Below are 26,993 nucleotides of genomic sequence, written 5' to 3'. Positions count from 1 at the left end.
TGATCAGCTGATCACCAGTGTCAGTAAGAGAGGTTCACGCATTTGACGCACAGAGCGCTGTCCGAGCGCTTATTCCATGTTGCCAAGAGCGTTGCGGTGAAACTCTGTGATTTATATTGCAGTCAATTACTCCTTTTTGTTATCGGGCTTGATGATAAGTCGTTAAAGTATCAGTTCTCCACAGTAAATCAATAAATGTTTCTGTTCCCTGTATGCCATTATTTCTTGAGTAGCTGGGAATAAGATTTGCCACAACGAAATAAGTTGCCAGCGCTCTCTTCTGTTATCTCACACACGCGTGACATGCATTTAATTTGTGGCCGACATGCAGCACTGAAGACTTGCCTCGGTGGTGACCCTGTTGTAATAGTGTTCAAAGGATTACGGTAACAACGAAGAATATTTCCTGCACATGTGAGAATGACGGATGACGATGCCCTTAATATTTCGAGACTCATGTGCGACATCCGTCCTTCTAGCCGGACGAACCCCACATTATGGTTCGCGCAAATGGAGGCAAACTTCCAATGCTCTGGGGCAAACGGGGGTTCCACGAAATCTGGACTCATAGTAAGCCAATTGGAGCACCGATTTGTAGCGAAAGTCCAAGACATTATTACATCCCCACTGGTGGTCAAATTGAAAAAGAGCTCAAGTTGAAACAGAGCTCATACGCCGTGTGTCTGCTTCACAAGAGGAAAGAGTATCCCAAGTTCAAAAATGGCTCTGAGCACTATTGGACTTTACTGCCGAGGTCATCAGTCCCCTAGAACGTAGAACTACTTAAACCTAACTAACTTAAGAACATCACACACATCCATGCCCGAGACAGGATTCGAACCTGCGACCACAGCGGTCGCGCGATTCCAGAGTGTAGCGCCTAGAACCGCTCGGCCACTCCGGCCAGCAGTACCCCAAGTACTCTCGCGTGAAGGCATCGGTTACAGAAAGCCTTCGCAGTACCTACGCAACCTGCGAAGTAAAGTGAATGCAGTACAGCTCCTGACACGTTGTTGCGTACATTGTGGAGCAGCAGACTGCCGGCGCAAGTCAAAACCATAATAGCAACGCAGACGGATATGTACTTGGATGACATAGCTGCCTTAGCCGACCGTATCCAAGATGCTATCGTGCCTGCCTCTGACTCCGATTCGGCGGTAATCCGATTCGGCCGTGCCTCTGTAGATGTGCGACCTGACTACGACAGACTATCCCAGAAGGTAACGGCACTGGAGCAACAACTGAATGATGGCTTATGTAACAGATATGGAGCCTTGACCAATCAACTGAGTGAGCTGCTCGCCGATCACGGTGCTGAGGACAATTACTGGCGGTGATCGCAGAGTCGCTGTGCGTGCAATACTCCAAGTCAGGATGACATGCCAATGGATAACATAAGTAGGTACCATCAGCGTTTCAGACACCAAGCCCATAAATGTAATTTACCCTGTGAGTACAGAAATATCAAACAGCAAGCAGAAGCCGGTGCTCCTACCTCCGCCTCTACCTGCCTTTCCTTAACGGATCACACAAGTCGGTCTGTAAATTTTTGATAGACACTGGTTGATGCTATGCTCTCAGTAGGCCTTGTACGTCCATCTAGCGGTCCCTGGTCATCCCCGTGCATCTCATGCCTAAGAATAACGGTGCATAGAAGCCATGTGGCGTCAGTCACCCCCTGAGTGCTGAATCATTTCCGACTGATAACCGGTTTCACACCTCAAAGATTATAATCATGCTCTAAGCGAAAAGCGAGTCGATCACGGTGCTGAGGACAATTACTGGCGGTGATCGCAGAGTCGCTGTGCGTGTAATACTCCAAGTCAGGATGACGTGCCAATGGATAACATAAGTAGGTACCATCAGCGTTTCAGACACCAAGCCCATAAATGTAATTTACCCTGTGAGTACAGAAATATCAAACAGCAAGCAGAAGCCGGTGCTCCTACCTCCGCCTCTACCTGCCTTTCCTTAACGGATCACACAAGTCGGTCTGTAAATTTTTGATAGACACTGGTTGATGCTATGCTCTCAGTAGGCCTTGTACGTCCATCTAGCGGTCCCTGGTCATCCCCGTGCATCTCATGCCTAAGAATAACGGTGCATAGAAGCCATGTGGCGACAGCCACCCCCTGAGTGCTGAATCATTTCCGACTGATAACCGGTTTCACACCTCAAAGATTATAATCATGCTCTAAGCGAAAAGCGAGTCTTTAGCGTCCTTGACTGCAACAGAGCATACCCACAGATTCCGGTAGTGGAAGGAAAACGTGCCAAAGTCAGTGGTAATCAGGCCCTTCGGTCTGTTTGGAAGCCTATTTATGATCTTTGGCCTCCGTAATGCAGTCCAAACCTCGCAAAGATTTATTGACTCCATCCTATGGGGCGTGCCTCACTGATTTGCATACTTGATGACATTTCCATCTACTCTAACACTCCAGATTTGCACCAGCAACACCTGGCTGTGGTCCCTGAGCGCCTCAGTGTGTATGATATCGTCCTGAACGTGTCAAAATGTGTGTTCAGAAGACCGGAAGTGACATTTTTGGGCCATCGCATTTCAGCAGAAGGGTCACCTCTGTTACCTGATAGAGGCTGTGTTAAATATTCCTCGTCTGGCGACAGCAAAAGAGCTGCGCAGATTCCGTGGCATGTTGAATTTCTGCAGATGTCACCTGTCACACACCGCCGCATTGCAGGAACCACTCACAGCTCTTCTGGCCAGTCGTAACGCGAGAGGTGAAGCTCTATGACATTGGGCCCCAACAATGACAGACGCATTTGAAACGGCCAAAAAGAGCCTCTCTGATGCTGCGCTACTCGGGCACCCGAAATCAGATGCCCCCTGGCACTTGTAGTCGACGCCAGTCAGAAAGCGAGCGGAGCGGCACTGCAGCAATATGTCAACGGGAATTGGCAACTTCTCACTTTATTTTCCCGTAAGTTAACGCCGGCGCCGGCCGGTAAGGCCGAGCGGTTCTAGGCGCTTCAGTCTGGAACTGCGCGACCGCTACGGTCACAGGTTCGAGTCCTGCCACGGGCGTGAATGTGTGTGATGTCCTTAGGTTAGTTCGGTTTAAGTAGTTCTAAGTTCTAGGAGACTGACGACCTCAGATGTTAAGTCCCATAGTGCTCAGAGCCATTTGAACCATTTGAACTCTGGCGCAACAGCGATGGAGTTCATATGATCGCGAACTGTTGATCATCTACGCAGCAGTCAAATACTTCCGCGCCCAGCTAGAAGCAAGAACGTTCGCTATATTCACCCACCATAAGCCACTAACATTCGCTTATCGGCAAAACAACGATAACTCTTCTCCCAGACAATTGGTCAGCTGAATTACATTGCACAATTTACTACCGATTTACAAGACTTCTCCAGCCTCAACAGTGTAGTAGCAGACTGCTTCTTTCGCATTAGCACAGTCACTGAGACAGTTGATTTCGCTGACTTGTGCGATGCATAGCAAACATATGACGAACTGCGCAACATGCTGCACAGTACCCAGACTGGACTGCAACATGAGCTTGTTAATGTACCAAGCGCCAATTTTCAGCTATGCTGCGACACGTCAGTACGCAAAAGCAGCCCATACAAAACAATCCTGCACGCTCTTCACACCGTCTGCCACCCCGGCATTCAGAGCGTCTGTGAAACTTGTCGCCTCGCACTACGTTTTGCGAAGACTTCAAAAGAATTATCGACAGTGGGCGCGTATGTACATATCTTGCCAACGTAATAAAGTCAGTCGAAATGTTCACGCACCAATTGGCGATTTTCCAGACACTACCGAAAGGTTCGCCCACGTCCATGTTGGCGACGTGGAACTTTGCCACCATTAGATGGACTATGTTGCTTGCTGACAACTGTGGAGCGATTCAGACGCTGGACCAGGACCAATTCCGATAGAAGATACTTCCACCGAGACTCTGATGATAGCATTCTTGTCTCAGTGGGTTGCACGATTTTGGTGCCCACTTCACATCATAACAGACAAGGGACGACAATTTAAGTACGAACTCTTTGCACAGATTCGCAAAATTCTGTAGCGCCTACCACCATCCAACCACAAGCCATCACTCCGCAGGCAAAGGTACAAGTCAAACATCATAGATGTAACGAACACTGGCATTCATAACCAGTTCCAGGCGCCATGTGCTCTCCTGAGAAAAGCCATGAAGGATAATATTACTGTAATCAATAATTGGAAGTATAAATGTTTATACAAGATTTTTTCAGCTCAGGTGCGAAGAGTATTTATATTTTATAGGTGTTACAAGTAACATGCTTTAAATACAATTTTTCTGTTGTCATTTAATATATGGTCATGCCTGAGTATCATTTTTCAAGCTTGACTTATTCTGTTCCGCTTCTACCTGAAAGTAAAACAAATTTCAGGCATGTGGTGCAGTTTGTATGCCCAATGTGGAGGGTCTCTGAGATTCATGAGATGTTTTAGTTCTTCAGTTAGCCAAAGCGCAAATTTCTTTCTTATGTTATCGGTTCTTGGGGGAACATATTTGTCATACAGCTGAGTAAGTCTGTTAGTAGTCAATAAACTTTTTTGTTCATGTCCAAGATGTGAATAGAAGACGTCACCCAAACTACGTCTTGCACCTCAGTTATAAGTTCAGATAAAGTAATGTGTTTGACGTCTTGGTATGCAGGCAGTTGTGGTTTCTTTCTGGAACAATGTAGCGAGTATGTCACGAGAATTATGCTTTTGAAGGCAATATGAACCTGGAAAACTCAAACAAATTGACAGACAGGATCAAGGACATTGACATACCGGATATATCAGGCCTCATGTCATGTTGTGTCACATAAATGTACACTTGCATTCCGAGAAATGAAACAATCAACGCCACTGCGTAAGGACTAAAACAACAAGGCAACACACACACACACACACACACACACACACACACACACACACACACACAGACAGATGAAACAGCAACCACACTCAGGATCATAATGGCACAAAATTATTTAATATTCAACAACGAGTTTTATTCCCAGGCTGAAGGACTGCCAGTGGGATCACCGATCAGAGACCTCTCAGTCAACATATTCATGAACAACGTAGAGAAGAGCTTCAGACGCACAATAAACCAAAAAATACGAAGTTATAAAACGGTGTCATTATGTCAATGACGTAATTTGCCTGATCGACAAATCATGTACACACACAAAACAGCTACACAATGAAATAAACAATTTACACCCAAAAATTCACTTCAGAATAGAAGCAGGAAAGACATTAAATTTTGTGGATCTCACCACACGAAGAATAAAACCACTCCTGACTTCACAACATTCAGGAAACCGATAACCACTAGCACAACCATTCACACAAACATTGACACACAAACAAGCAAGATTCATATTCAGGCTTCACAGATTAAACAGAACACCTATAAGCAAACTGAGCTATATACAATAAGACAATTTGCAGTGGAAAATGAATATGATACCCATATGACAGAGAAACTAACCCAACAAATATACAAAAAGAAAAGAAATGAACAGGCCACATGCACACAAGACTTGTACAACAACACAGAACACAACATATAGAGAATGACCACATGCAAGACACAACAGAGCAGAAACCTACAAACGAAAAAATATGGTACATACTCGCATGCAATAATAAAATTGTTCACAGAATAGGCAACGTTTTAAAGAAACAGGGATTTTATATGTGTTACAGGACAGACAATACAACACAGAAAGAGCTGAGCATGCAGGAAACACCCAAAGATAAATTTCAACAGATCAGGCACGTATGCACTTACATTCCACACTTGACAGCCAGTATGCATAAGGCAGGACATGTAGGAACATTAAAACAAGAATTCACAACACCCTAGAGCACTAAAAAAAGTAATAGGTACGATAGCACATTTTCCAACCAACTAATAGCCCACAACCATCACCCAACTTAAATAGAAACAGATCCAAAAATGCTAATAACCCAGCCACAGCCTATACCAAACGCTTAAAGTAGAACAAAACTTCCACATACAGAATGCATTAGCACAACGGAAATAGATTATAAACGATCACTCTACACTATGTAATGGCACACCATTTAACACATTAAAGGAACTAAAAAATGACGAAACAAGCAGCTAAACCTCCTCTTCCCCCCCCCCCCCCACCCACCCACACACACACACACACACACACACACAGAAAGAAGAAAGTAAACGAAATTCAAATTTGGCACGAAACTCACTTGAGAACAAGTGAACGCCAACGTGGACCGGACACACAACAGTAAAATGTACACTGTATTCCATCATTTTTCGAGAGTGTATCCGGGATATTATTAAGTCTTGTACCTATGTCTTGGCTGAAAAGCTTTCAGTTACTCTCATGGAGCCTCCCTTGCAAGGTTCGTAAAGCACTTTGCACTGTGGAGTAAATGGGCATGCGTCAGAGATACTTTAACAATATTGCAAGCGATATGCCACAGGCATGTCTGTAAGGTTGTCAGCGAAATATCGATACAACAGTTACAACATCGAGTGAACAGATGTTCATTTCCTAGTGCTGTGAGCATGGAGGTAGAACAAGGGGAGATGGCGCTGCAGACTTACGCTGTACGTTGTTTTGAAGCCAGTGGGCGGGGCCTGCCGCCATCTTGGATCCCCTAAAACATTAGCATACGAGTGTTTACAATTGCTTCTTGTTCGTTATTTCTGTCGTATGCACGCGATATTTATTTTATATGGTAAATGTTACACTATTTTAGTGAACAATACAGCATAAGGAACGCAAGTTCAAATGTTTTTCTGGTCTTAAATGCGTATTCGATACAGTAATACGACACGAAAATATGACGCTTCTGGCCTCAGTACCGTAATTCCTTTTTGTTTATACACTTTGAATAACCGAGAAGAGAAGCATGTGCTATGAAAAGCGTGCTTTCGTAATCCATTTCTATGCACTTTCATTGACTTATGTTTGTGTCGATAATTGATAAAGCCAGAACTCCAAAAGCAATAATTGGTAGTTTAGAGGCACCGATTTGTATTCGTCCCAGCTAGCGCTCAAGCTTATTTCAAGATTGATATTGAGTTTAGGTTCAGTTGAAAATTCAAGATTGAAAATCAACCTGTTACACAGCTTATTTCAAGGTGGATATTGAGTTTAGGTTCAGTTGAGAATTCAAGATTGAAAAATCAACCTGTTACACAGTTTACATCAAGCTGTAAAAATTTAGCTTGAATTAAAATAATTTTCCCAAGCTTGAAATAAACTGTAATTTCTCTGGAAGGCTGTACAGCAGATGCGCGCGCAGCATAGCTTCCATAGACGTCCACGGGAAGCGCCACAAGCGTTTGTAAGCCTTGCACTGACTGTGCTATGTTTACGGCCATTTTATCTTTGTGATGCGCGTTAATGATTGTTGACTGTTGTGAAGTTTGTTTTATACTGGAAAATTGTTCGGTAAGTGTGTGGTGTCTCCTGCCTCACTGCTAAACTGGGTCTGAAGAAGAAATATAGTGTATTACAGGTACGTTGGTGCATTTTTCTCTAGTGGTACGTTAATATTACAAATGTTAAATATTATTATGTAACGTAAACAAATATCATATTCTTTTACATAGAAAAATTGAGCCTGGATGAAAGTGAAATGGATTACCAGCTAAGAATGCATATTACAAGTTGTTCAGCAAAAAGAGGTCATTTTAAACTAGTACTCTAGTAGCTGAGCACGAGATCAGTTTCAACTTTTAACATTTTTTATGTGTAGGTATGGCTAACATTTTCTTTTACCTGTTCCAGTATCATTATACCGGCAGAAGTCAGCGATATTTGATCCTGCTCTGGTCTGTGTGCTGGGGCCGGAGGGGCTTCAGAATAATTAAATTTTAAAATAAAACAATTTTAAACACTTTGAAAATAAAAAATTTTAAACCTACATGTCTTGATAATTTTTTCACACCATTTCCATTCTGATATTTATTTAATTAATTCGCTTCAATAAATTCAGATTAATAATTATATAGCATAAAACAAGCTGTAAATACCAGGCTGTATTCCACGTGTGTAGATACGGCTGGAGCCAAACTTGATAAGTCAAGCTTGAAATATAGCTTGAACTCTGCCAACTTTGATGTTTTTGTTTCAAGCTTGAATCCAACTAACAGGTCTGAATATTCCAGCTTTGATTAAGCTAATATACTTGAACTTTACATCTGGAAACAAGTTTGAAACCGGCTTACTGTGCTATCTGGGGTTGTATTTTCAAGTCAAATTTTAAATGTTCAAGTTTGCAAGAAACTTGTTGTGTCCCATAGATGTATGCAGGGATGATATAAACAAGCCAGCTGTCATGTCAACAAAGTGAAAGATTCGTTAAATTACGAAGGAAAAAAAAGGAATTTAAGATTGTCAGGCCCATTGTAGTTTACACATCTGCTTTGTTTTTAAATTGTACCTATCAAGTGGTATTTAGTGTGGCAAACAACAGCAATTTACAGGGTACGACGACAACATAGTGGTTAAAGTAATGATCTAAATAGCCTGGACTTAGATAGGGAACTTTGCTTTAACAAAATATATGTAACCCTTTAAGTACTTATAATTTAACCACTGTAACAGGTGTTCCAGTAATTTTACTGAAGATTTAACTAACTACATGTAGTTACATTACTTTTATATTAAATTATCGCATTTTAAAACATTAGTCCCCGTTTCCAGGATATTTCTTACCAGGACTTTTCAGTTACTTGGGAATAACCAAACAATGAAAACCAAGTGTATTGCTAACCTCCAGAGAGCTCTTCACGTTGGATTGATTGGAAATCTAAAGTCAAACCACAGAAATAAAACCATACTTTAAAACTTTACAGCACATCAGAATTTCAAGTATATATAGGAAAATAGCGCTTAAATAAGTCCACTTACGAATGAAATATGATTTGTTTAAACTTTAGACTACAATCAGAACGATTAGTACACCCGTAAGTGACACAAACTGGCATTTTTTTATCAAAACAATTCACAACTACAGAGAATCAAACCACCAGAAGCGAATGTTTTGGGGTAGCTAACATGGTGGATCTTCACTTGGGTCAGCTTCAAGTTTGTGACGTCATGACAACTCCTCTTATTTTTACCTCCATGGCTGTGAGAATGAAATTGCATATGGCAGAGAGGAGAAGAAAATCAGCTGTAAAACTGGAAGAAGAACAAATGTAGATCTATATCAAAGAAAATTGCCATGGAAGATGTCTTCAAACAATAAAGACGAAATGCATTTGGAAACAAAAATTTGTTTCATTCAGTTGCAATATACTAGAGATGGGTAGATCGCGACCGAATGGGTGCAAAGGAACAGTTCACCAAGATGAACAAAAGGGCCAAGGGACGAATTCCAAGGAACAATCGGTTCATAGTTCACTTCGGTCGCTGTGGCCTACTTATAGTTCCCGGGAACGAGGAACGATCGGTTCATTGTTCACTTCGGTCGCGACGGTCTACTTACAGTTCCCGGGAACGAAGAAGATCGGTTCATAGTTCACTTCGGTCACAGTGGTCTACTTATAGTTCCTGGGAATGAGGAAAGATCAGTTCATAGTTCACTTGTTCACTTCGGTCCCGGCGGTCACTTCGGCAGTTCTCGTTCCAGCCTCGGTTGCGTGCTCGTCTCAGTCTCAGTCTCCCTCGGCCACACTCATCGTTCTTCTCAGTTCCACTGCCGACTGCTCCTAGTCAATTCAGTATCCAGTTGTTCATTTCGTTCACTGCGCTCGCCTATTTTACATGCGTTGCAAACTGTTCTTGCACTTGGTTCTGGCTATTCACTGTCCACGACCGGTAATCAAAAAGTATTTTATGGTTACATAAATGACATAAAAATTACGTTGTATGTAATAGATACGTCTTTGCAGGTAACAAAAGGGCATATCAACTCACTTCATTATATCGATGAATGGCAGAAGACATACTTATAACAAGGCACGTTTTTTTGTTATTCATATATTTTTTTGATTTCATCGACTTGATTTAGCAGCTAACTTTCAATAATATGCTCAATTTTTAGTGTAAGAAAATTCATATAAAATGATTTTCGTGTATCTTTCATATACAAAACATCACACTTAGGAAGGCTCTAATTATTTTTAAGTTTGGTTGTTTCCAATTTGCATTACCTGCTAGTTTGGTTTCTTTGAAAAAAAAAAAGTGGGTTGTGGGTCATTTTGGCTCAGTAGGAAAAGCGGTGCCTCTCCATTTGAAAAGACATAGATTGCCATAAAATCGTATTTACTTATTATCTCAAAAACATTTGTTCAGAAGGAGCTTTCAAACCAAAAACTTTATTACTGCAAACTTAATTATTATTATTATTGCTGCTTTAACGTTAATAATGCAACATAAAAACCTAATTTTTACTAAGCGTGTGACGCAAGTATGATAAAACCACATTTTATTTTATGCTTCCATAAAGTCTCTACTTCGCATACAAACTCAAGAGACAATGTGAAGTATATATAGTGTATAAACGATTATTGTTTACAACATAGTATAGCTATGTAGTGGAAGTCGAAACGAAGAATTTTACACAAGACACTTGTGGTCTATTAATTTGGGATACAGCCATCAACAGGTTTACACGACTACATGAGCTGTAGCCCATGCGTGTCGCGTGAGATTTTCATGTTCTCTTCTCCAGGTCTCTACACATTGTCATCGATTGTTTCGAAATTGTTGCTTGCATAGCTTGTTATTTCTTCACTGCCTAATTATTACATGTTTGTCTGTTTGTTGTATCTGCTCATAGCAGTTAACACATCGCCCGTAATTGGCGAGCAGTCTGTACTCAGGGCCGGTTTTCCGAGCGCCACCCTATATTACTTCCATGCGATCAGCCACACAAGGATACGGTTGGCTAAACGAGAGGTTCTGCAGAATCACGAAAATTACTTCTACAAGTGTGTGAGAATTCTGTAATGAATAAAAACTCTGTACTCCAGGGGGGAGGCAAGAGCCCCATCTTGGTGCCCTCCAGTCACCTACACTACTAGTTTTCAGTTTTTCATAAGAACCATATACCAAACACAAATGAACGGTGAACGAGTAAAAATGAACGGTTCCCAAAAAAGAACGATCAGCAGTGAACTAGTTCCCAAGGATGAACGAGTTTGCCCATCTCTGTGATATACAGATCTAAAGTAGTTATTATGAACATAATATTACAGACAACTGAGCGCAAGAGGACAACAAATATCGATGTTGTAGTATGTAAGTCATTACAATGGCACATGGATCTGTTTACATTAAATCAAACCTTTTTAATTTCTAACATGTTCTTTTAGTGTGTTCAGCGATGAAGAGCTGAACTACGTTTTATTTTACGAGTTAGCTGAAACAAATCAATGAACATTATACACTGAGCGCCAAAGAAACTGGTACAGGCATGCTTATTCAAATAATGAGATATGTAAATAGGCAGAAACGGCGCTGCGGTCGGCAAGGCCTACATAAGACAAGTGTCTGGCGCAGTTGTTAGATCGGTTACTGCTGCTACAATAGCAGGTTATCAAGATTTAAGTGAGTTTGAATGTGGTGTAATAGTCGGCACACTAGCTATGGGACCCATCATCTCTGAGGTAGCGGTGAAGTGGGAATTTTCCTGTACGATAATTTCACGAGTGTACTGTGAAAATCAGAAATCCGGTAAAACATCAAACCTCTTACATCGCTGCGGCCGGAAAAACATCCTGCAAGAACCAACAATGACGGAAGAGAATCGTTCAATATGACAGAAGAGCAACCCGTTCGCAAATTTCTGCAGATTTCAATGCTAGGCAATCAACAAGTGTCAGTGTGTGAACCATTGAACAAAACATCATCAATATGAGCTTTTGGAGCTGAAGCCCCACTTGGGTACCCATGATGACTGAATGACACAAAGATTTACACCTCGCCTGTGCCTGTCAACACAGACGTTGAACTGTTGATGACTGGAAACATGTTGGGTGGTCAGACAAGTCCTGTTTCAAATTGAACGATGGACCTTGCATGTCAGCAGGGGATGGCTCAAGCTGGTGAAGGCTCTGTAATAGTGTGGGGCATGTGCAGTTGGAGTGATAAGGGACACTTGATACTCTAGATACGACGCTGACAGGTGACACATATGTAAGCATCCTGTCTGATCACCTGCATCCATTATGTCCCTTATGCATTCCGATGGACTTGGGCAATTCCAGCAGGACAAAGCGACACCCCACACGTCCTGAATTGCTACAGAGTGGCTCCAGGAGCACTCTCCTGAGTTTAAACATTTCCGCTGGCTACCAGACTCCTCAGACATGAACATTATTGAGCCTATTTTGGGTGCCTTGCGATGTGCTGTCCAGAAGAGATCTGCACCCCTCCCCCCCCCCCCCCTATGCTCTTATGGATTTATGATTTATGGACAGCTGTGCAGGATTCGTGGTGCCAATTCCCTCCAGCACTACTTCATACATTAATCAAGTCCATGCCACGTCCTGTTGCGACACTTCTGCATGCTAGCAGGGGTCCTGTATGATATTAGGCACGTGTACCAGTTTCTTTGGTTCTTTAGTGTACGATAGGGACCAACCAAATGGGGCAGTGCAGCTGTTCCGACACTGGCCTCATACTCGGGAGAATGGAGTTGCTCTGTCCACCCATCCTGATTTCGATTTTCTGTGATTTTCACTAAGGCAAATGCCAGGATGATTCCTTGATCAAGGCTATGGTCAACCACCTGTCCTAACCTGCAAGATCAGTTGTCCTATCTTCATAAAGCATCTTATATAGTCTGTGTGTTGTATATTTCGAGCTATCTATTTGTGCTGTGGGGCATGGATGTGTGTGATTGATATCCTTAGGTTAGTTTGACAGTTAAAATCAAATCAAATGCATAGTTCAAGTAACATAAAACAACTACTGAAAAAGAAAATATAGTACATTGTCCAACTTAAACAGTTGAGATGAGTTATAACAAAACACATTAAAACAAAGTTTTAAGAATGTAAATACCAATCATTTCTTTATCTGCAGGTACTCATCAAGAGTGTAGAAGGAATTGTCCATTATGTATTCTCTTAATTTACGTTTAAAAGTAGATAAGATATTAATGTGAACATTAATAATGAACACCTTTTTGCAAAACACTCAAATGTTTTAGATCCCTGTGTAAATCATTTTTTGATCTAGCATCATGATCATGACATTCACTATTAGATTTACAAAGAGACTGGTTATTAGAAACAAAAATCGTCAAATAAAATATGTATTGAGAGGTGACTGTTAATATTTGTAACTTACGGAACAGATTTCTACAAGACCATCTTGGATGAACACCACTTATGATTCTCATAGCTCTCTTCTATGCAGTAAATATTGTTTTGGCTAAAGGCTGGTTACCCCAAAATATTATGCCATATGACATGATAGAATGAAAATAATCAAAGTAGGCAGCTTTGATAGCGTCCATGTCGCAGCGGGGCTGATTACACTCAGAGTAGAGTGCTGCAACGCTCAGTGTTTGACCGGTCACGGCTCGCCTGTTGACGGGGGGACCGATCCGCTCGTGTCCGGCCCCACACGACTCGGCTCGGTCACGTACTCGCCCCATGTCTGTTGTCTGGATTCCGGATACGCGGATAACCGAGCATGACCGGTCACCGCTGATGTCTCACCTCGCCTCGCCCCGGCTCGCTGCACTGCACTGTACTGTACTGTACAAATCCAATGTCTCTCTCTCTCTCTTTCTCTCTCTCTCTCTCTCTCACACACACAGTGTATTTATCTCTCTCTCTCTCTCTCTGTCTCTCTCTCTCTCTCTCTCTCTCTCTCTTTTAATACAAAAGTAACGTTTCCAAGAACGGGTACGTGACACAACTAAATTCATAAAGCATCTGGAAAGTAAAATGATATTTCTATACAATCGCGGATAGAAGATGAGTCTCATTTCCAAACAAATGATATATTTTTCCTTTCATTTATAGGAAACATTAAATAAGTACTTTCCCTGTAATCTAGAAGACAACCATCTTCATAAAGAAAGCATACAAAGAACATTTATCATTTACAGACGTAGCTTGTAGTACTTTTCAATTGTTTGCAACATAAACAGAATTATAGTTATTGTTGATCAGCAGTAAATCACTAACGCGTTCCGGATTTAATTGGCTGCGGCAATTTGTTAGTAACATTCCGGCTTTACTAAAGCAGCTTTCACTAGATGCGCTTGTTGCTGGGATGCATAAAATACGTCTTGCAACTGCAGCCAAATCTGGCAGATCTGTTTCATGTCTGCTCCACCACTTTAAGATGCCATCATCATCTCCGGGGTGTATTAAAATGTACAGATCTACTTCATCTGCTGTGGATGATCTGTTGTTCCCCCATTCCTTGAAACGATCTCTCTTTGTGGGTGGTGATGACACAGTACTTGAAGGATCTATGATAATAAACAAAAGAGACAAGTAATACAGAACTGATATCGAGATCATCGAAACGTTCCCGTAAGAGACCAATGACCTCGCTGTTTGGTTTCTCCCCCCAAACAACCCGACCCCCGTTCCCAAAAACACGAGGTGTTTTACGTTAATGAAATATTATACGAGTCACAACATTCCTGTTTCTCTATAATACACTTTCCACTAACTATGCAAAAACGATTATGTTAGTGATTGCATGTTGTAGCTAGGTACGTAGCACACATTTGTCGCACATTGCTAAGAATTTCCTGCTTTTCACTTATTTCAAGCATATTAAGATCACGGAAGGACGGCCAATGAAACGATCTTTGTGAGGTTTCTTGCAACTGTGTTTCTTTAAATGAGTGGTTCCCGACTGGGAAAACAATAAAGTGGAGTAGTTTATGCGCGATACGTACCCAGTAGACGCACTGTTTTCATCTACAACCAACAGAAATGTACTCCATACTTGGCGTTTTAGACCTTCCCGTTTCTTTAATGTGTAAACATTGGTTTCAATCTTATGTCTTACTACACTGGCTTCCTCGCGCTGCATGATTACAGAGAGAGACACACCACAAATGAGAAGCCCGTACTGGCTGCAGTGTCACACGGATAATAACACGTGTAAATGTGTTTGAAGTTATGTGCTACGTATTCGGTCACGGCTTCTATGCTCGGTCACAAGAACTAGTGCGGGTAGCCTATCCAGTTAGGGTGTGCTCGCCCCACCTCGTATATTGTGCTCGCTTACTCGGTCATGCAGGACTCTAACTCAGAGCATAAGTTGGCACGGTGTGCCCTATATGTAGGTCTAGAATATGCACAGACCAGTTTCCACAGCACAGCATATATCTTCACTGACTTATTTACGAGTAACTAAAATGAGTACGTTACAACTTGCATTCGACTGAAACTGGCAGTTTAAATATGGCGCGAACATAAATATTAGACTACGCTACACATCAATTTGTTACTACAACTTTTATTTAGCATTCACATTCGTTGGCTTCACGACCATTTTATTGCCTTCCCCCAAAACTGCACCGCGGGCTACGCTAAGATCAGCTTGTCATCACAACCAAATCGACTGATTTCAGCTGCATGCTTAGTTTTGGCTATAGACGTCATACACAATGGTATTTCGCCTCTGAAACTTTTCTTTGTTTCTTCGGTCGTGCAATCAAGACGTAGAGATAAAAAGTTCAAGAACTTCTGTTAAGTTTAGATACCAAACGATGAGTATTCACGGGAACTATGCGCAATTAACAAAGAAGAGAAATTTGTCTCGCCTGATGTAATATTTCTGTATCTCTCGTAACCATCGTGGTTCTTGAAATATCTTTGGCATATGATGTATCTTGCAATGAAGACGTTTGGTTAATGAACAGGCGGGAGACCAGCAAGGTGCAGACGATATTTGAAAATTGTGGAAATGACATTTGGGGTGACGTGTGTGATGTCATAAAATTTAGTCGTTATGTAAATCGTCATTTCCAATTGTTATGTGTAAATAGTGCTGTTCATGGCACTGTCGCGTGTCATAAAAGTCGATATGCTGTATTTACAGCATGTCGCGAAAAATTTGCAAGATATATTTTCTAGACACGGATTGCGTAAAGATTTTATGACCAAGAGGTGTCAATTTCAAGTCTGTAATCAACAGAGATGTGTGTGTTGTTGGTCTTTGTGTGTTCCGCAAACCCGTACGGGAATGTCAGATGTGGTGAAGAATACATCGAAGCTGAAGTTCAGTGACTTTTCAGAAAAAACTTTTCGTGGGCCATTGATTTTTCTATCTGGTAGCCTAAGCGCGATTGTTGCGCTCTGTGCTGAGCGGCATGATAACTTGCAAGGTAAACCAATTGTGTTTTAACTTACTATACGGTCTTGACAAGTCTCTCCTGTATGCTATGTTAATACTTAAACCTTTATACAATAGGATAGTTATATTCTGGGTAACAAGATTTGAAGCACGTTGTAGCTGCGAGCGCAGTAATTAAGCTTCTTGTTAAGCGTCATAAGATCCCAGGATTCCGTAAGATTATGTTGCTGTACACTGGGCTTTAATACTGTTTACGACACATAAACAAAGCAAATTTCAAACGATCCCTCAACTACACGAGCACAAAAGTAAATATAAAAATAATTTCTACGTCAACTATGCATCCTTCTTTTATAATGAGAAGTTTGTAGCTTATAGTCAACAGTTTGAAGTCTTTGTTTGTAGTCAGTTGTGGTTTCTTTCTGATACATTGCAGCGAGTACGTAACGAAAATTATGCTTTTGAAGGCAATATGAACCTGGAAAACTCAAAGGAATTGGACAGGATCAAGAACATGACATACCGGACATAGCAAGCCTTATATCATGTTGTGTCGCATAAATGTACACTTGCGTTCTGAGAAATGAAACAATCAAGGTCACTATGTAAGGACTAAAACAACAAGGCAATATATATATATACACACACACACACACACACACACACACACACACACACACACACACACACACTCTCTCTGATCAGGATCATAACAGCACAAAATTATTTTATATTCAACAATGAGTTTTATTCCCAGCCTGAAGGAATAAATGTTCACACACAGACATTAATCAGGATATTGATATTTTCATGTATATTAAGCAAAATATTGTATTAGTGACCTGCGTGAAATATTTACCGGAGTGACTACTTGATTTTTGGTTCTAAGTTCCTCAATAGCAAGGTATGAAACTATGTTCATTATAAATGTGCCAACAACTAGACAGTATATGTTAAATATTATGGTATCAATCACTGGCAGTAGTATGCTTCAGTAAGGGATAATTTATTTGTAATGAAAAAAAACAGCAGTTGTATAGAATGACCACATGAGCTGGATTTCGAAGGCAGTTGGCAAAGAAGTTGACACAGTGCGTACTCTACTGAAAAGTGAAGAGGTAATGTTACACACATTGAAGGTAATAATGTTTGTAGTAGACATCCTCAACATTCAGAAACAGAAGTAAGCCTAAAGTAGCCAATTGTAAAACAGAGAACATACTTTGACACCTTTATTCTGTGGCATTTTTTGTGCCATATTTTCATTGTAAACTTTTTATTCTATCACATTTATGATTAGGCCACTCTTTCATTCATATGTAGCTATATACAACTACACAGACAAAATGTTTTTAAAATACTTGCTTTAACCTAGATAGTAAGTATATTTGCACAAAGAGCCTGCCTATAATTAATTGTACTTATTAAAATATTTTCTGGAAGTAATACAAATGTTGAAATTTTGGCAATAGGAAGTTACATTCATTCTTGATTATCTTTTTAGATGACAATGATTGTAGTGTAGTTTGAATCATAGTAGATTTCACTAGAATAGAATATTCTGCTGCAGTCATTATATTGCTGTCCTAAATCTGACCAACAGATGAAAACACTGGCTCCTTTGTTGTTTTTAAAATTTTTATAATGACATACAAGTTTGTATAAAGAACTGATAAGGTTGTATTTTTTCTACTACAGTAAAATAAGGATCTGAGTCGTTGCTTCAGTCAACAGGTGAGCCTGCCATCCTCCAACTCTAGATCCTTAATTGTGCCATTTTGTTCCATCTGTGCAAGTACTATGTCCAGAGATTCCTTAGTTCCTCATGAATAATGGTAGAAGTGCTGTCTCTCTGTTATCAAGTGATGCTGCTGTGTATAGGATCAGTCGACATCATATGAAACGGAGATTTGGTCATCAGTGTCTGAGATTGATGTGGGCCTGGCAAATGCACAGTGGGCATGACATTTATACGAGAGTTGGAACTTAAATAGTGGCAACTATTTATTCACAACCAATACAAAAGAGTTACATGTTTGAACCTGTTACTGTCCTTCAAAGTAGTCACCAGCATTGTATAGAACCTGTTGCCTGGTTATAGTTTGCTATTCTGCTCCTTTCTGTATCTATTTTCATGTGATTGGACTGCTCTGAAGATAAAATTAGTACACTAACATAAAAAAGAATAATAACAAAGAATTGATGCCAAAGATGCTGGAATCGCTAGATTCCAATACTAGTTGATTCCTGGAGAACTGGAGATTCTGGGAATCATGCGGTTGGAATCAGTACATGACACATCCCTAATTAAAATCAACATGGATATTTTTTTTACTATAATTCCAGTTATTCTAAGTAAATATTAGTGCTATTGCTACTATTGCAAATAGTAAGCCTGGATGGAATTTTGAACGAGCGGGTGGTGATTTCAGATAATTCAAGCAATTCTGTTGGTTATTTAGTTAACTGGAATTGGCAACACTAGTCTGACAGCCCTTCAAGTCTGCCTGGTTGAATGAGAAGCAACTTAATCTCATCTTTGTGTTCGGGGGGGGGGGGGGGGGGGTGAAGACAACAGTTCATAGTTTGTGGAGATATCAGTGTAGATTTCTAAAAAGATACAGACAGGAAAGATGAACAAGAATTATAATTTGGGTTTCCATCAATAGCTGCAGTTTCCCAAGAATAATTTATCCACCAATTTGGTTTCACCATGATTTGAGAGTTTTTTGTTCCTGGGAAGCGTCTTTCACTTCAATTCTCTGCACTGTTACCTGAGTTGGCCCAGAGCATAATGAAGGCACTGCAGACATTTCTTAGCTCCAGAAATGAATCTGTAGTTGGGCTACAAACCTTGCCCATTTTTTGTTTCAGTCAGTTTTCCAACTTGGGTGCAGCAAGATAGTAAGACACTGATCAATAATACTATTATAGAAAATGCTCAGACTGAAACAATTAACATGTACCCAGTTGCTAATGGACTATCTGATGGTGATGCACAGTTAATGGCAGCTTACATTCCAGAGGCTGGTTCATACAAAGCAGTTAGACTTACTGACATCAAAGCAACTAAGATTTGTTACTGGTAGGTTTGAACATCACAGGGGTGCTTTGGGATTCAATCAAACGGGAAACCCTGGAGGGAAGGTGACATTTTTTTCGAGAAGCACTACTGAGAAAATTTAGAGAAGCTGACTTCCAAACAGTTCTACTGCCACCAACATATATTGTGCGTAAGGACCATGAAGATAAGGCACAGGAAATAAGGGCTCATATGGAGGCAACAGAAAGTCTTTTTTTCCATCACTCTACTTGTGAGTGGAACAGGAAAGGAAATGTCAAGTAGTGGTACAGGGTGCCCACCGCCATGCACTATACGGTGGCTTGCGGAGTATCTATGTAGATGTATATTAATGAGAACAGGATACAGTGCTTTATGAGTAAGTTAAAAGCATTGTCATGGATCTAAATGGATTAAATTTCATGTAGGAGGAACAAGAAAATTTCTTTAAAGGGCAGAATAATTAAAGATCTGATGTTGCTGTAATATTTTAAGGAAAGTCATTAAATGTCCAGAAATATGCATATGCTGACAGAAATTAATAATGCAGATCATAAGATTAAAATTGTTTTGGATAATGTCAAATGGGAGCCAGGACAACTGGTCAGAGTACAAGGTGCTGTAACAATGAAATTAAATGACAAGGTTGTGGCTCATAATTCACAAGTCGTGAGTACTTTTAACAATCACTTTCTATATGTAGCAGCAAAAATAGGTTTAAATGGTTCAGTTTTAAAAAAAGAGAGAGAGAATATATTAAATACGTCATTCCACAAAACTTTAAGCAACTGGAAGTAGCACCAACAGCCTTCACTGAAATTGACAGAATTATAAAAATTCTAAAAAACAAAAGCTCATATGCTGCTGACAGAATTTCAGACAAAACTCAAAAAAGAATTGTAACTTAATAAGTAATGTCCTTAGTAATACATGTAAACCTTCACTGGCACAGGGAATTTTTCCAGAAAAATTAAAAAATCCCATTGTTAACCACTTTACAAGAAATGTGACCAAGAAGACTAAATAATTATCATCCAGTGTCCTTAAGACATCTTTTTCGAAAGTATTCAAAAAAGTAATGTACCCAAGAGTAGTCTCACGCATAAGTGGAAACAATATACTTAGAATGTCATAGCCTGGATTTCAGAAGGGTTGCTCATTTGCCCAATAACATAAAATGTCTGACAGGTAGCAAAGCAAGTTTCAGATATAAGCTAAAATCATTTGTCCTGGACACCTTCTTGTAATCCACTGATGAGTTTCTCTTTGAAAACTGATAGCCTGAGCGTAACGGAAAAATAGTGTTTTCATTACTGTTAACACTAAACGTTTGTACATATCCTGTAAACTAACTCATTTGACTTCATTTTGATAAAAGAAGTGTTCAAATCATAGTACAGTCATTAACATACAACATGAACTACTATGGTCCCAACACACTTTGTTGGGGCACATCGGAACTTACTTCTACGTTTGCCAATGACCCCCTCAGCCAAGGTAACAAACTGCATCCACCCTGCCGTAATCCATTAACAGATTTCACGTGATATTCCACATGGTCATGGTTTTTGTAATAAGCATTGGTGTGTTACTGAGTCAAGAAACACTACATCTACTTGACTGCCTCGATCCCTGGCATTCAGGATGTTATGCGAGAGAAAAGTGCAAGTTGGGTTTCATGAGATTAATATTTTTGGAATCCGTGCTAGTTAGCATGGGGAAGATCATTACATTTGAGCTCATAATATGTTCTAAGATTTTACAACAGAGATATATCATACATATTTAATGATAGTTTTGTGGTTCACTTCTGATACCCTTCTTGCGGGTGGATGTGACATGAATACTTTCCTGAGATTAATGACTTCAATTTTTTATTTGAGGGACCGACAGTAGTATATTATGGTGAGAAGAGGAGTCTGACTTGGCCACATTATCTGTATAGAATGTAATAGGGATTCCATACGGCCCTGGAGCTTTGTTCAATTTTAGAAATTTCAGCTATTTCTCAACACCAATGACACTAATATCCATTTCACTCGCCTTTTCAGTCGTGCTTGAGTTTGAGTCTTTACTTCTGTACTTTCCTTTGTAAAGGAACATTTACTCTCAATTTCAGTTCCAGTGTCATCAGTGAGTGTCTGGACATTAACTTCAGTGCCACTGACAGAATTTACATACGAAAAAAGTATACTTGGATATTGTGAGAGATCTTTTGATAAGATTCTGCTGTGGTAGTCATTGAGGGCCTTACGTGTGCCCTCATTACAACCAATTGGGCTTCATTTAGCTTCTCCTTGTCTATAACTTTATGCTTTGTTTTACACTTTTTATGCAGTAATCACCGCTTCTTTAGAAGTTTCTTTGCAGTTATTGTGTTCTGTGAAGGATACCTCACATAATGAACTGTTCTGCTTGGTTCTATCTGTTCCATTCTCAGCTATTCTTTTACATTAGAGAAACAGTTCATCTGTATACTTTCACTGTGTTCCTCCTTGAGATATGGCCTGACTGCTTCTTTATGGAGCATACTCAACATGGAAATCTTCCTAATTTTTATACCTGCCCTTAGTACTTTTAATAATTGTTGTTGCTACAGCTGCCTCTTGGGCACTGATACCAATTTCAATATGTCTATCCTCAGAGAGGTCAGGGCTATTTGTTACAACTAAATCTAATATATTTTCGTTACAATTGTGCTTCAAATTATCTGTCCTTGGTAGTTTTCATAGAAGATATTTAGTAATGTTTGACAAGGTTTTTTTGTCATACTCATGACCTGCAAAACTGTAATTCTATAAAAGGTCAGCTGTCATGTAATTCAGACATTAGTTGTGGTGCCTTTTTGAGTGTATGCATAAATCAAAGTGTGTGTGCGGAAGGGGGGGGGGGGTTATATGTAGGGGTACTTGTTTTTATTATTTTGTTTTGTTTTATTTTCTCTTATACAAACTGATTATTTGTTTCAGAGAAGTATGCATTCAGAGCTGTTAAGTATGGTAACTTGCAGGAAGTTAAAAGGTATCACATCATGAAATATTTGTAGAATACCTATTAATTCTTTATAATTTCCAAATCTTTTATCACAGTTGAGTGTGTGTGTGCAGGCTGATATCTGAAGGCCTGGATGTGAATCGCCGACATACACTTGGATGGACATTGTTGCATACTGCTGCCATCAATGGTTGGGTAGATGTGGCACGGCTTCTCTTGCAGTCTGGTGCAGATCCCAATGCCGGAGATGAATTTTTTAGTGCCTATCGCACTGCTCTTGAGAAAGGACTTCACACAGTGGACGGTAATCAGTCTTTTTTCTTCTGTAACAGCATACTTTTATTTAACTAAACAATCGAAAATCCAGGCTGGAATGTAACAATATTGTGAAAAGGAAATTTGCGACTTACCATATAATGGAGATGCTGAGTCACAGATAGGCACAACTAAAGGACTGTCACAAATAAATAAAGCTTTCAACGATTAAGGCCTTCATCAACAACACACACACTGTCCGCCGCTCGTGGTCTCGCGGTAGCGTTCTCGCTTCCCGAGCACGGGGTCCCGGGTTCGATTCCCGGCGGGGTCAGGGATTTTCACCTGCCTCGAGATGACTGGGTGTTTGTGTTGTCCTCATCATTTCATCATCATCCTGGAAAGTGGCGAAATTGGACTGAGCAAAGATTGGGTAATTGTACGGGCGCTGATAACCACGCAGTTGAGCGCCCCACAAACCAAACATCATCATCATCATCAACAACACACACGCGCACACACACACACACACACACACACACACACACACACACACACACACACACACACACACATTGTTGACAAGGCCTTAATTGCCGAAAGCTTTATTTATTTCTGACAGTCTTTTTGTTGTGCCTATCTGTGACTCAGCATCTCTGCTGTATGGCGAGTAGAAACTTTACTTTTCATAATATTGTTAATTTTATTTAAATTATTTTTCAGGCATTTAGTAACTTGTGAACCTTGTGTAACCTGTATTTGAGTAGTTTTCACAGTTTTGTAGCATATATTTGTAATTAGAACTAATTGCTATTAGTACATTGTGGCCGCATGTGCCTTGTGATATCCAGTATGGAATGTAATATGTATATGAAGGTAGATCACTTCTGGCCAAATAGGTAGATAGCACAAAAACTGTTGATATGGGGCATGTGAGTGTGTAGCACTGAAATAGGTGCCATAGCAGTTGAAATGCCAGATTTGCATTTGAGGAGAGGGCTGCAGATTCTCTTCTGCTCTCCGGATTTAGATTTTCTGTAGTTTCCAAAACTAGGAGCCCTGGGATGTGCATATTATTTGTCATATACAGAAAGAACTTGAGGACAACTAGGTCGGCACAGGAGCTCTCATACTAGTGTCTGAAGAGAACATGCTTCATGAGTAGATAAAAGTTATGGTATACAGATGCATCATCTGACCATACATTTCACCACCTGTGGGATGCATTTGTCATTACCAATGTGCCAGGACTGGTGTACATTCGAAACTATCTACCGATACAGTATTTGATAGTGATGCGCCAATTAACAGTGCCAACAATCGCTCCAGTGCTTAAATTGCCCAGATCGACATCCTCTGCATCCAACTTTTTGTAAAGAAAAGAAAATTCAGGAATTCAAAACACTTGAACACTTATCATACTCTAAAGCCCATTTGAAATAAAAATGACTTTATCTATTACCAATGTCATAGGTTTTCACAACCATTACAATAGGTATGCCCCATGCCTTGAACCAAGAACTGATTCTCAAACCCAAGTTTGTCCAAGGAAAAGGCGGTTACCTTCCTCAGACACTAATTACAGGATACCACTGGGCATTCATCTGCTGGTGCAGCTGGAGACTTAGGCTCATTAGAGGCCTAGTCATTTTCTGTCTTAGAAACATGACCTGAAAACCCCTAACGAGACTTCAAACTTTATAAATAGAAGGGGAGCAGATAGAGATAAAAAGATGTCTATATTAAAAAGTAATTATATGGTACCAATTGATGTGGTTCCCCCCCCTCTCCTCCTCCTTTTTCCTCGCAGTGGCAGACACATCCATTAATATGCCATGCCGTGTTATAGTAACATAACTTCAAGTATATGGGAACACCACAGAAGCAACACACATTGAACTATTGTCACTGGAATGTAATCAGTTGACTTTGATAACAACAACACACTGACAATAATGAAGATTCTAGAAGTCAGCAGATGTGCCAAAGGTTGCCTCGACTTAGAGAGAAGTGTTACAGAAATTCAGTGTAGTTCTTTGGCTTTTCTTACGTGACTTCACAACCACTCATTTCTGAAACAGAATCTCAGGTTAATTTTTAACTAACACCTCTGAACATTTCTTTCCGTCAGTGAATAGTTGAGCTCCTCCCCCCATCCCCCGACTTATTGTTATTAAGAATTCCCTGAATGTTTCAGTAATTCCTTGACCCCCTGAAGGCCCGGGGGTTAGAAAGGGCCCAAGGTATACCTGCCTGTCGTAAGAGGCAACTAAAAGGAGTCTCACATGTTTCAGCCTTAATGTGATGGTCCCCTGTAGGGTTTAACCTCAATTTTTCAAAATTTTCCTGAACAGCGAGCCAATTGGGGAAGTGTGCCATACATGGTGCATCGTGTCCATCATGCATTGAGATCTTCAGCCCACTGTCTCATCGTGACATTGCAGTCCCACTCATCCTCCACCTTTTAAGCGAGGACACCTTCCTGGGTGCATTTTCCTCCTCCCACTATGCAGTGTCGCTTTCTGCACCAACGTTGACCGTGGAATTCTTTGCACCTGATATCCAGCATGGTAGCCAGTCCATTGTGGTGGGGCTGCCATGTACTTTGTTGGTTGTAGCCCCCAGACTACACAGGGATTGATCTGCTAATGACTGCACTGTTAACTCCCCATGTATGCCAAGGGGTAGATGCCCATCACCCTGGACCATCAGGACTCCCGGCAATGGCCATCCTGTGGCTGGGTTGCGCCTGTGGGGAGGCCCCATGGTCGGAATGGGTGGCATCATGCCGGATGACACACCATGAAGCGTACTACATCTCTTGCTGGTGGTCCGCCACCAGCAGTCTCTAAGCGGGCAAAGTCTAACTTTAATGCTAAGAAATATGACCCCAAGTTGTTCCCCTCCCTGGCCACACCATGGGAGGAATGCCAGGCTAAGGATGGCAGCGAACATTATTCACCCCGGCACCTCGTATGTACGAGAACTGATGGGGACTACTTTGTTTCAATGAAGCTACAGTTTTTAGTAGATCACTTAGAAGACCAGTTCGGGGAAGTGGAGGGCTTTTCCAAAATGCGGTCAGGGTTAGACTTGATGAAAACGGCATCCTCTGCCCAGTCACAGGAGTTACTCGCTTGTGACAGGCTGGGGGATGTTTCCATTACCACCACGCCTCATAAGAGCTTAAATATGGTCCAGGGTATTATATTCCACAGGGACCTTCTTTTGCAGTCTGACGACAAGCTGCACGCCAACTTAGAGCGACGAGGGGTTCATTTTATGCAAAGCGTCCATCTGGTTCTGAGGGATAACCAGGTATAATCTTGGCCGTCGAGGGTGAAACATTACCCAAGAAGGTCAATGTGATGTTCTACCGCTGTGATGTCAAGCCATGTATCCCTCCCCCATTGCAGTGCTTTAAGTGCTGGAAGCTCAGCCATATGTCTTCCCGCTGTACTTCCAGCATCACATGTCATGATTGTGGATGTCCATCCCAATACTCCATGTGCCCCACCTCCCATCTGTGTCAACTGCAGAGACCATCATTCCCCTTGCTCACCAGACTGCAGGATTTTATAACGAGAAAGAAAAATCATTGAATACAAGACCCTGGACCGACTGACCTACACTGAAGCCAAGAGGAAGTTTGAGCACCTACATCCTGTGACTATGACCACCTCTTATGCTGCTGCTACAAGAACAATTGTAGCCCCATCAGTTCCGCGAGTTCCAGTCAGCTCTCAGAGCTGGAAGAATAAACCTGCCCTCTTGATGGTAGGGGGAACTTCCCTCCCTGTTGCTCCTGTGCCACCTACCTTGGGAGCACTGTCCCCCCAACTATTGGGGACACCAGCCCCACTTCTCAGCCGGGGAAGCGTAAGTCTTCTTCAGCTCCTCTCACTAGAAAGTGGTTCCTTAGGTCACTGCCTTCCCAGGTTTCTGCTAGTAGGTAAGATGACACCTGCCAGTAGCTGAACCACCCAAAAGCAGCTGGTCGTAGGGCTTCACGATCATCCTCAGTCCTGGAGACTGAATCAGTGAAGCCCTCCCAGCCAGAGAAACCCAAGGCTCAGTGAGAAAAATCCAGATAGAAGACCCCCAAGACCAAAGGAATTGTGGTGGCACCCACACCACTGCTGCTTACAAGCTCTGCATCTGAGGATGAGGTGAAAAATCTGGCGCCCGCTGAGAACATAGATCCCGCCAGACCCTCAGACACAATGGATACAGCCTGTTCAGGAAATAAGTCAGTGGCAGCAGGTGACCGTGAGGCGTAGACTGCCTCATTGTTTCATGCCTTCCCAGGCTCACAATCATGTCATCCTCCAGTGGAATTGCAGCGGTTTTTTCCACCACCTGGATGAGCTATGGCAATTGTTA

The 26,993-nt window shown here is 41.1% G+C and overlaps 1 protein-coding gene across 1 annotated transcript in view; it reads left to right on the top strand.

Annotated features, from left to right (window-relative positions):
• The first annotated feature begins 15,828 nt into the window (after nt 1-15,828).
• The window catches only part of LOC126416579 (caseinolytic peptidase B protein homolog), an 88,181-nt gene continuing 77,016 nt past the window's right edge, over nt 15,829-26,993 (top strand). The window contains exons 1-3 of the mRNA XM_050084329.1: nt 15,829-16,331; nt 22,331-22,382; nt 22,469-22,659. Coding sequence (XP_049940286.1) covers nt 16,001-16,331; nt 22,331-22,382; nt 22,469-22,659 — 574 coding nt within the window. The 5' untranslated portion in view covers nt 15,829-16,000. The remainder of the gene's footprint in view (nt 16,332-22,330; nt 22,383-22,468; nt 22,660-26,993) is intronic.

Source organism: Schistocerca serialis, chromosome 8, assembly GCF_023864345.2.
Source record: "Schistocerca serialis cubense isolate TAMUIC-IGC-003099 chromosome 8, iqSchSeri2.2, whole genome shotgun sequence".
Classification (NCBI taxonomy): domain Eukaryota; kingdom Metazoa; phylum Arthropoda; class Insecta; order Orthoptera; family Acrididae; genus Schistocerca; species Schistocerca serialis.
The sequence above is the reverse complement of the archived record's forward strand: the minus strand, read 5'-3'. Positions and strand labels throughout refer to the sequence as shown.